Here is an 11,788-nt window from a genome sequence, read left to right on the forward strand (position 1 = left end):
TCAGGCGGACTGAAAGCTGGTGAGCCCACAGTGAAAGCAGACCCTTCAAGTGGTGGGAAAAAGAAAAAGCCAGAAGGAATTTCCCTTGGGGAATCGACACGTATTCGCTGCGATGACTGTGGTTTCCTAGCAGATGGTTTGAGCGGACTAAATGTTCACATAGCCATGAAGCATCCTTCAAAGGAAAAACATTTTCATTGTTTACTCTGTGGAAAATCATTTTACACAGAGAGCAACCTTCACCAGCACTTGGCCAGTGCCGGGCACATGCGGAACGAGCAGGCAAGCGTGGAGGAGCTGCCCGAAGGAGGCGCTACCTTTAAGTGTGTGAAGTGCACGGAGCCCTTCGATTCGGAGCAGAGCTTGTTTCTCCACATCAAAGAGCAACACGAAGAGCTGTTGCGGGAAGTGAATAAATACATTGTGGAAGATACTGAGCAAATAAACAGGGAGAGGGAAGAGAACCAAGGCAATGTCTGCAAGTACTGTGGGAAGATGTGTAGAAGTAGCAATTCCATGGCCTTCCTAGCTCACATCCGTACCCATACAGGTATGGAAATGCTCTCTTTGCAAGTGGTCTCTTTTCAAACAGTGAATTATACCATTGGTCTTTTTCTGCTTGTTAATCTCTTTAACATTCCTTATGAACTGGCATTCATATCGCCTGATGAGCCCCCGGTGAAATGCAAAATTACCTAAAGGGGTATGAAAATACGGTGATCAAAAGGCGGAGAATGTAGGAACACCCTTCTGCTTTTTGTTTCACATAGAGCGATTTCCTTCTCTTTAATCTAAATTGTAGCTATTATTTGGTTCTTAAATTCATATAATGAAGCAGTGGTGGCTTGAAAGAACAATTATCTTTTCTCTCTAACTTCCCTTTCCTTGAAGTCGTTTAATACCCAAATTGTTTATTTCATTGCAGTTCAGTTACACTTTCAGCATTACATAATGCTTCAGGATACACATTTGACAGTACATCAGTCCTAAATAAATACAAATAAGAAACATCAAGAGGTTTTCACAGAAATAAATTATGGGAATTGGAACTGGTCAGCGTTTTTGGAAAGTAGCGTGTAAGGCTCGTGTGATGCACAGGGATGTAGCATCTGATTTAGTTTCTGTGCTGATCACACTTTCAATTCATTTTTATGTTTAATTTTAAGTGGAAAATTTAAAAACATTTTTGTAGAAAAATGCATAAGCTGCAGTTCTAAATTTATGTAAAAATTCACTGCGATGTTTCTATAAACCTGCCATACATTCTTTATTTTAAATAGACAGCTTTTCTAAATCACTGAGCTCTGCTTAGACAAGTGGTGTCTCCATGGTTGAATTTATGAGTGGATTTGAATAATAAATTCACATTTCAATGAACATATTTTCATTAAAACTGTAAGGTTTATTTTACTGTACTTTTAAATAATGGCTTATTATGGAAGCTATAGTTTAAATTCATGCAGTATTTGAAACCTAGTGCATGGTTACAAGGAAGAGAACAAAAAGGTAAGAAAAAGGAACCATAAAAGAATGGTAATTCCTGGCATAATCCGAAAATAGTTTTGTAAGGTTTTTTATGAAAAGGCAAGGGCGTGACTGGACAACAAAGTTTAAAATTAATCTTGGGGAGCACAGACATTGTATTTCAAACCTTTCAAAGTATTTTACTATAACTGCCGTATTCATGTACACCAATAACTCACGGGCTTAATACTTCCAGCATTACTTCTGTCCTGTCAATAACGTAGTTATCTGTATTGCTTCAGCTAATATCCGACTTGGAATGCAGCGCTAAGTCTTTAGAGGGACGCTTGTGTTCACATGGTCAGAACAGCTGTATAAGCCCTTAATATGCCCTCTTACGGCAGATAAAACTGAATAAAACTAAGGGGGAGGATGCTAATGGAGCTCTCTTTAGAATTCTTTATGCAACTGTCTGGTCAAGACATGTTGCTTATAATTGATGTGTCCATTACTTGAATTCTCTTGTAATTATAGTCAATAAGTCTTGTAAATGTGTTAAAGCTCACTAAAAGCATACAAATTCAAGAACAGAGTAAGGCTAATAATTTAAAATAATCAATGTAGGCATTTCAGCACTTAATTTCCCTTGTGTGTTGATAGCTGATCATTCTTAATCCATTAAGATTTATTTAGTCGTTTACAATGCAAAATAGGTTTGCACTGGTCACTTGTGCCATTTGAAAATGTCCACCAGGTTAAGTGCAGAATGTAGTCCATTAGTCTTCCTTGACTATATGTATTAATTGCATTTAAAATCAAGTTAATGTGGATGTGAAAGTGAGGTAACTATCAATATATGACAAAGCAACCCTACTTACATAAGTTACATCATTGATTGTAACATTTAGTAAAAGTTAGTGTACTTTTTAACATCTTGTGTGTAGGTCTTATCATGAAGTGTATTTTTATTGTGCTTTTGCATGGCCCTAAATACGCAAAGCAGTGCAAGAATACATTTCATTTTGCAAATCATTTGTCGGTGGTGCTTGCGGAGGGGGTATAGAAGGGTTACAAACAGAGTTTTATCTGCCCTCTTCCTCACGGCACCTTTAAATGAAATGCTTTACTTATGCTTTGCTTATTCACATAAATAGTAATGCGGAGACTTTTATTAATACTTAATGGGAAGAAGGCTTTCTCTTCCAATCTGTATTTTTGGATTTGTGATTTTTGTATTTATGTGTGTGTCTTCTAGAACCTTTTCTTCTAATCTGTGTCACAATGGATGCAGTTGAATGTGAAACAAAGTATTTTTGGGTTGTTGGGACTGGTGGCAGAGGGAACTGACCTACTCCGCCAACTGTATGTACCCTGGCTTGTAACATTGGTGAGGCCAAGTACCGTATTCCTAGCTTCCCATCTGTTCCAGGGTAGCACCAGATACGTAATAGGAGCAGGGCGGCACGCTTTCCCATTTATCGTTCCGATTATGTGCTTTTTGAAGAAATCTTTCTTCAGCATCCAGATGTGCATATATATGTTTATATATGTATAGCTGTGTAACCACATCCAACTCCTCGCCTTTTTTTTTAATTGAGTATTGGCGATGGTTTGGGGTGGGGGGGAAGGAAAGGGAAAGTTGTAGAAAGATACAACTAATGATTTCCATTAATAGAAAAATAATGTTTCAAAATGCCGTTAAATAATGTAGAAGATTTTCACATTGCAAATGAAAGGGAAGCTTTGCTAGAGAGGAGATAACAAGTAAGTCCATCACATGTTGACAAGTGAAAATGAGGAAGTATAAAGAAAAATAAAAGGAGTAGTAGAGGTGGAGGACTTTTTAGTTCGCAATTGATGCAGGTCCCATAAACTTAATTAACAATCAACATCTGAGGAAAAATCACCTGCAACCACATCATCTTTGTTTCTTTTCCCATCAGATTCTCAGTTAATGGAAGGTTTGATCAATGTTTACGTGTCGTATCTTACTCCCCATGCCCTAAGCACAGGAGGAAGTGGTATTGTTTCATGCAGCTCTGCTCACTTTGCACTGAGCCTGAGCTGGGGGCCCAGCTATGCCCGCAGGCGCAGGTCATGTTGCCTTTGGCAGGCCTGAAGCTCAGGCAGTGCATTTTTCTTAGTGTGTTGGGTTTTTATCGTCTTAATGTGAAAGAAGGACTATGAACTCCAGTCATTTTTGTAAAACAGGAGAAAGTTTAGTCTATTTTCAATTTGGTGGGGTATTTTTTTTGTTTGTTTCTTTGGTTGGTTGGGTTTTTTTGCTCCCCCCCTGATTCTGCTGTCAAGAGCTTTATTGTTTACTGCTACCATCAGAAAATGTACACTTTGTTTCCATGCCATAACTTGTGGCTAAAGTAATTCTGTGGCTTTTTTTTAAGTAGTTTGGTTGGAAAGATGCTATATTGAAAGTATTTTTCTCATTTTTCTGTGAACTGAAAGCCAAGTGTGAATCCAATAGTATCACATTTAACACAGCATATGAGAATTATTAAAGTTTGTGGTAATATAAGGATGGCTAAGAAACGGTTAGTTGCTTCAACATTGTTTCAGATAGCCTTATGGTAAATACAGATTTTTTTTTTTTTTTTGCCTTATTAGTTTAAGTCTTAGTCTAATGTCTTCATCTTAAGTATAAAATTTTGGGTTGTTCCATCCAAGAACATACTGGAATAGATTTGGCACTAGCAACCTAAAATGGAGATGCGCTGCTTTTGTGATAAGTCCTGACTGGAACCTGCCAACACTTGCATTTTCATGGAGTTTAAATGGAGATGTTAACAGATATTCAGCTCTGGACCTGAGAAATAAAAAAAAAAAACCTCAAGGCCTCAGTGATTTTTGGATGAGAGCAGTCAACAGAATAATACATTTCTGTATTGCCAGCACACTGGAGCTCCGATTGGTCTGAACTCGAGTTTTTCACAAAGGAGTCATGTAAATGGAAAACAGCAAAGGTCTTGTATGGAAACCCTGCGGGACACCTGCAGTAACAGAACGAGGAACGAATTTACAATTTAATCAGTAGGAGAGAAACTAAGTGAACATAGGATTGAATCCACATGGTATTTGAATTCTGTGACAAAAAAAAGAGCAGTATAAACACCAATAGATTAAAAAAAATCTTCTCCAACTGTGGCCTTGATGTTATTAATTGTGCAATTAGTCTTTGAGATCGTAAGTTAAAACATCAACTTTTAATACTCTTTTATTTAATGCGAAGATAGGCTTTTTTATTTGCATGGGCCTCTTTATAGAATGCAGTGTTGATTTGAAATGTCACCAAATTAATGATTAATTTAGTTTTATCAGGATCATTTAAATAAACTGGGGTTTTTCAGAGTGATTGATAGGATGTGATTGCTGTTAGCTGCAGTCTCAACCTGCTTTTGACATTTAAACATATAAAGCTGACTAGATATAACCATTCAGGTGCTAAATATATTTTACATCTACTTCCAACAGTAGAAATGGAAGTATTAAGAGATCTGGTTTCATTGTCATTGAACTGTGAAATATTCAACCTTGTCTGCCCGTGCTTAGTACTGTTGACTTTTTTATTTCAGTTAGAAGATTAAAATTAAATGCTTCATTTTTCGTCAGCTTTTGGGAATTAAATTGAAATTTAAGACTCTAAAATTTTCTACAAAGATCCTCAATTTCACCAACGGGTTCTTGGAGGGTATTCTGACTTCAAGGGCAAAGCAAAAAGGTTCATTGATCAAGTATGATACAGTGCAACATTTTTCTTATCAGCACTCTTTATGTATATTTATTAAAGATCACATATTTCATATTATACTTAACCGTATTGAAAGAAGTACTTCACAAAACATATACTAAACATAATATGGAGACTCTGTGACCATATTGTACTTACTTTTAACTGCAATTGTATGATTTTGATTTATTGATGAAAGGATTTAGCAGTCAGAAAATTGGAAAGTGCTACAGCATGCTTTAGAATGGTATTGCTGCATGATAACATGGGGGATGGCATGTGCCAATTTAAGTATTTCAGTAAAAAAAAATAGTTTTTCCATCCTCAAGAGAGGAGCACTGTTAATTAAGATCGACAAATAATTTGACTTTTTGCTGAACTGATGTGATACAAGAAATAGTAGGCTGCTACTTCTTCCTCGGAGAAATAATTTCAGAGTTCTTTGGTCTGCAGTAGGCATTTAATATTAAAGTTTGTTCTTGAAATAAATAATAGCCAAAATGTCAATACTTCTGGTTTGCAGAATAATCATAAATTCTTGACCATAAAACAGTCATAAAGGCATAATATTTTATCCACTGTATATTCATACATTGCATGTCATTACAATAGCTAGGTGATGAATCATTTTCTCTGTGTGACAGAACAAATCTGGAATACCAGTGCTAGTGTGGAATCTGTTCAAAGTTGGAGGACTTGTAAAATTGCTTTACTTTAAATATATTTGCTTAAAAAACAAGCACATTTTGTGGTTTACACCAACATTAACCACTTTAAGACCTTTACCTGAGTTTCACCATCTGGAAATGGGGAAAGGTGTAGAACAACTTTGCTGTCTTGTTGAAATGTTCTCTACCTACTACATTGTCTTCTCATTTTAATACTTTCAGGGTTTTTTTTTTAGATAATAATCATTAAAAAAAAGTAAATTATTATTAAAAGTTGAGAGTAGTTTCCATGATTTTGAACTGCAGGAGACTTTCATGAGTAATGTATGGTATGTACCATCTGTGTCCTGGGAGTTATAAATTTATGTATTTTTTTGTGCTAGGCAAAAATCTCAAACAGGTTAAATGTGGGATAGGCTTTTTTAAAGGTTATTTTTTCCCAGGATTTTTTATTTCTTTAACCATGGGTGATATATTATTCTAATTCAACTCATATCTTATGCTAAATTTTACTTAGGATCAAAGCCATTCAAGTGCAAGATATGCCACTTTGCAACAGCTCAGCTCGGAGATGCCAGAAACCATGTCAAGAGGCACCTTGGGATGAGGGAATACAAGTGTCATGTCTGTGGGTGAGTAAATTGAAACAGTCTCCACCATGGTTAAACAGGAGAAGAGTGCAGGATATGCATTGTTTCAGAACTGAAAACTGTGATGTGAGCAAGAGTGGCTAAAATTATGCATGCATATCCTCCTTTCCATTGTTATGGTAAATTCCTTAAATACAGTTATGACATTCTTTTCCCACTTCTAATCCTGCACTGAAGATGAGCAATTTTATGGGCTACAAGGTCAATTTGAACCTGTAATCTGTAAATTGACTAAATTATAGGATGTTCATTCACATTGCCAGGGAGAACTGTAAATTCCATTTAAAGACATAAAAAATATATAATACAGACTTTACTGTGTGGGGTTTTTTCTTTTGCTATACTGTTATAATTTTAGTACCATTAACAGATTTCTGGACTCCATTAGGGTTTTCATTCTTTATGAAAACAAAACAGAAGACTGATTTTTCAAACAAACAGATCTAAAATATTGCAGGCATAAGACTTTTAAAATAAACTGAAGTCTCTTATGTATGCTTGTGTTCTTGTTTGTTACCCAAAAATCTTGTTTTTCTTTTTTACTTAATCGTTATTTCCTCAGAAGGATCGTTCATAATGTTTAATTGTCCTTCAAATGTGTTGCATTTAATAGGAGGCATTGAGACTCCTTAATGCAAAACTAATTAATTTAGCAGAAATGTTTAAAAGGTTTTAAAATGCCATGGCATATATGGTACATCATAGGACATTCAAAGTTGGATTTTAATACCCTAGTTCTGATTAAAAAATATATTTTAATGTTATTATGCTGGAGAAATTAACTAATATATGCGTCATATAAAAACATTTTACACAAACCTATGTAACCTGCTGTAGCAGTCTTAGGGCTAACGTGTAGAACAGCACAGCAGTGCACACATGAATGGTGTGGTGTGATGCTGGGGATAATACTCAGCAGGAGGGGTTTTTTTTTAGCCTTAGTATGCCGATGTACTGCAGGACAAAGTGAGTTACACATTTTAAAGGACAAGTGGATCTTCAGCTGAAGATGCAGCTGAGTGATTTTCACTGATTCATCTCTGTTTTTCAGATAATTTTGCATGCAGCATTATGAGATACTTTGGGTGTTTTTACTCACTTAAGAAAATTAATTGCTGACTTCTTTAAAGAAGAAATAAAAATATATGAGCCTAATTCTTAAGTCCACTGAATATCAGTAGTAGAGTAACTTGTGCTACTTTTTATTTTGCAGCAGGTTTAAAATGAACATTATGCGTGGAAGGCTATTTTATATTGTTTGAAAAATCTTATCTACTCTCTCTGCTATATGAATGGGCAAGAATTTGGCATGGAAGATAGTTAAAAACTACAGAACCATAAAACTGTTCAGCTAAGTCTAAGCTCTGTTGTTTAAAAGTTGTCATCAAACTTGACAATGGTTCTTTATTCAATTCCCTTTTAACTTAAACTGAAGCATCATCTTATTATTTATTTATTATTTATTTATTGTCAGAGGAAAAGTAAACCCCAAAAATCTCGAAATAGCTAATAATATGTCTTTTATAAAAAGAGAATTAAAATTATTAGGATTTTGCACAGTACCTGATTTTTTTCAAAAACTCATTCCTTCACTTCAGGACTGATGTGTTCTTAAAATCTGTCTCAGAAATTGCACAACGCTGGGTTGCAATTCACAACGTTTATGCAAGAGAGAGAACAAAACACGTATGAGTGATTTAAACTGCGGACGTGACTGTTAGTCACTTTGCTAAGCTGATTGCTTACTGTATGTTGCTGACGTGTCATACCTGGTAGCCAAGCAGATACTAATTTTCCATTTTTTTGTAGTATTGCATGGCTAATTTTCATCGACAACATGAAACTGTGCTATTTAGTTATGGAGAACAACCAGCTGAAGAGACATATACCACAATACCTCGTGCTCACAAAAATCCGATTCATACACCTGTTTCAATAATCATCACGTCACTTAATATGCACCAAAAATCTATTTTAAGAACTATACATTAACACTGATTTAATTGGAAAAGACATTTTTGTACTGTAGCTAACAGTCCTGAAGAATTGAGCAGGATTGGAAGAAGGAGGAATGACCGGAGCAGTTTGCACTGTAGTCCAAATAATGAATATGCCATCCTTAAATATGGAAGAAGAGAAAAAAGTGTAATAGTCTGTACTGTATTTCTGCTATTTTAATTGAAAGGACTGGGTAGTGTATAGGTTAAAAAAATAAAGTAGCAACATAAAAAAAAATTAGAATTGCTAGGATTGGCTATCGGATTAGTGGCACTGTAGAGCATTGGTACATTAACACCACTGACAATGTCAATTCATTATCATTGATGGCTAAATAATCTTAGAAATGCTCAGTGGACCTATTAGTTCCTGAACATAAGCAGCTCATGCTGCATTTCTTCATTAGCTTTAATTGCTATAAATTTTACCTTTTTAAAAATCATGCTTTAAAAGGTGAAGTGATCTTTCAGGAACATTAACTCTGTAATTTTGTCACAAACAGAAGGTCCTGCACTATGTTTTCTTTTCTGCAGTAGTTAATATTCTATCCTCTGACTTTTAGATTCATAGTAATAAGCCCTCTGCTAGCTGCAAGGATGAACTGTGTTTCAAAAGCTTTTGAATCTGCTTGGGCACTTTTTAAAGGTGAAATGTCAGTGCAACATCGTGGTGTAGTGTGGTCTCAAAATACCTTTTTTTTTTTTTTAATACAAAAATTCTCTGCAAATTTTTGTCTTTAAAAAAAAAGCAAAAAGCTGAATCTGTGGTGCTGGTTTAGGAAGGGTTTGCTGTGTCTCAGTTCTCCAAATGATTCTCATATTTACAAAATACACAATATATAATTCACATAGTTGTTGAAAAAGGCAGTAATTTTGCTGTGTTGCTTTATTTTTTTTTAATTGAAGTTCAGGGTTTGTTTTTCTTCAGCTGCACAGCATAAACTACATGACACAGAAATTGGACACCGCTAATGTTTTAACATTTGGAATAAACCGTCTGCTACTCATTTCCTTATCGCAGATGTGCGTTAATTGTTTTCTTTTCCATACCCATGGCTGTAAAATATATCCCATTATTTCAGAGGTAGTATCTATTTTCTGCAGTTAGCAAACTGCTGCATATTTGAGTTTAATTTTTGAAAGCCTGGCTCTGAAATGGGCTGATACCCTGGGTTAGATGAGCAAATCTTGGTTGCCCAGCATTTAAAATTTTTGTTACATTTGCCTGGTGAAATGCAGTGAAAATGCTTATCATGCACTTTTCAAATTCTGTGCCTCAGGTAGAACATGAAAAATGCATTGTTCTGCACTTGATATTTTTAACAGAATTTAAAGGCAGTGTTTGATTTAAAAATGCATCTACTATTCCTTTCCTTTTTTCTTACCTTGGCTTTCAAAAACAGAATTTTGGGGGATGTAGTTATGTGCTTCAAGTCCAAGTGGCTGCTTCTTTCTTTTTTTTCCTCTCCTTTATGACTTCCTAAAAATCTACTGAGGAAGATGAGTATAAGGTAGGTTTGGATTTTTAGGAAAAATATTAGTATTTAATACATGCATATAAAATTTTTTTGTTATGTTCCTAAAAATTGAAAGGACATTGTTAGTAACGACTTTATTATGTTTATTTCATCTGCATTATTCCATATATAGTAGTCAAGTGCTTTAAGGAAAAAAAGTGTTTGTATACACAAAGGAATTTGGAGAAGGGTGGAAAAAGTGGTGGGTTTTCCCATATTTTGCTGAAGTAGTCCTTTGTTGTAGCATGCGGGTTTGGGGTTTTTTTGCTTTGTTTTGGTCTTCTGGTGGATCGAGGTAATAATCTTTTTTACTTTCAGCTCCTCAGTTCTCTATTGGCTTTGAACTCCTTTTCCCAATTAATTCTGGAGATGTTATAAGACGTTCTGCTAAATAAGTGTTTTGCTAAATTCAGGTATTTTTTAAAGCCTCATATAAATGAGGTTTGAGGGGAGTTGTAGTGTCCCAAGCATGGAAATAACTACTTTTGCTGCTGTTGTTAATGCTAAGAATAGTTCAGAGATCTTAATCTGGATGAAGTTTAGTATTTTAATGACAGTGGTTGCTTTGAGAATGGCTAAAGAAAAATACTCACCTATATTGAGTATAGTGCCTAATAGTATAGTAATAGTATAGATCTTCATACGTAGATAAGTGTGCTTTGACCAGCTTCATCAAAAAAATTGGCTGTCCTCCTGTGTGTTGTGTTCTAAAAAATCTTTCAGATTTTCAGATTTTTTTAAACTGATTACTGATAATGTCAGGCTACTTTTAGTGAAAGCCTGCTCATAAGATTGCTTTTAGCAGGCAAAAAAGACTTATTCATAAATTTATTGGTAGGAGCAGGAAAAACATTGTATTTTCAAGGATGCCTTAATGTACTGTAATGTAAATTAATTATTTATACTTGTGCAGTTTGGGAAATCTTAAATAGAAAGTTGCTACTCTAGTAAAACTATTTTTGTGTGGTATTACCTAGTTTTTGTGCATTAGAAGGGATCTCTGTGTAGATGATTATAATGTCACTTTCTGACCTTTGCAGCTTGAATAATTGTAAATCATTGCTTCATAACGTGTCAGAGAATGTCTGTACTAGGCAATTAAATGGCAGAATATAATAGACCAAATTATTGCCTGTCATGTTTTCAACAACACAGTTAGTATTTGAGTTACACTTAATCATTACGTGCATTAGCAACTTCATTGGAATCCAGCTTCAGGCTGAGCATGAAATACATTACATTATTTAAACCTCTAATGGTAGAAGTCATTTATTTGTGTTGAAGTGTACAACATGCAGAGTTTCATAAAGCAAGGAACACTTGAGAGCTTAATTTATCCAAATCAAAGTCTAAATGCAGATAAACACAAGTGGAAAAAATTAGTAATTTTTATAGGCTGGAAATATTTAAAAATACATGGTTGTGCGTAATTGTAGGCATCAGGAATAAATTAAAATCACTATTTTTAGTCAGCTCTGAGAACTAAAACTGTTGTGCACCTAAATCATCAAATGCATCATGAAATTGCATTTTTGAATGAACAATTAATTCCACACCTCGTACCTACACGTGTCCAAACAAAAAATAGGTGTTTGGTTCAGCTGTGAAGATCAGTGACTGTTCCAGATCCAGATATTCTGAGTTTTTCTACCTGCTTCTTGCTGTTTGGTCTTATCATACACTTGTGTCTTCGTTTACTTCAGTAAAGAAAGTGAGGTGAACCTACATAACAGCTTTCGAAACTTGCACG

The 11,788-nt window shown here is 35.0% G+C and overlaps 1 protein-coding gene across 1 annotated transcript in view; it reads left to right on the forward strand.

The window, feature by feature from the left end:
• Positions 1–6,510, forward strand: part of ZNF407 (zinc finger protein 407) — a 10,767-nt gene extending 4,257 nt beyond the window's left edge. Inside the window, exons 1-2 of the mRNA XM_010156407.1 lie at positions 1–550; positions 6,392–6,510. The exon at positions 1–550 is cut by the window's left edge and continues 4,257 nt beyond it. Coding sequence (XP_010154709.1) covers positions 1–550; positions 6,392–6,510 — 669 coding nt within the window. The remainder of the gene's footprint in view (positions 551–6,391) is intronic.
• Positions 6,511–11,788: the final 5,278 nt, after the last annotated feature.

This window comes from Eurypyga helias, unplaced genomic scaffold, assembly GCF_000690775.1.
Source record: "Eurypyga helias isolate BGI_N326 unplaced genomic scaffold, ASM69077v1 scaffold46437, whole genome shotgun sequence".
NCBI lineage: Eukaryota > Metazoa > Chordata > Aves > Eurypygiformes > Eurypygidae > Eurypyga > Eurypyga helias.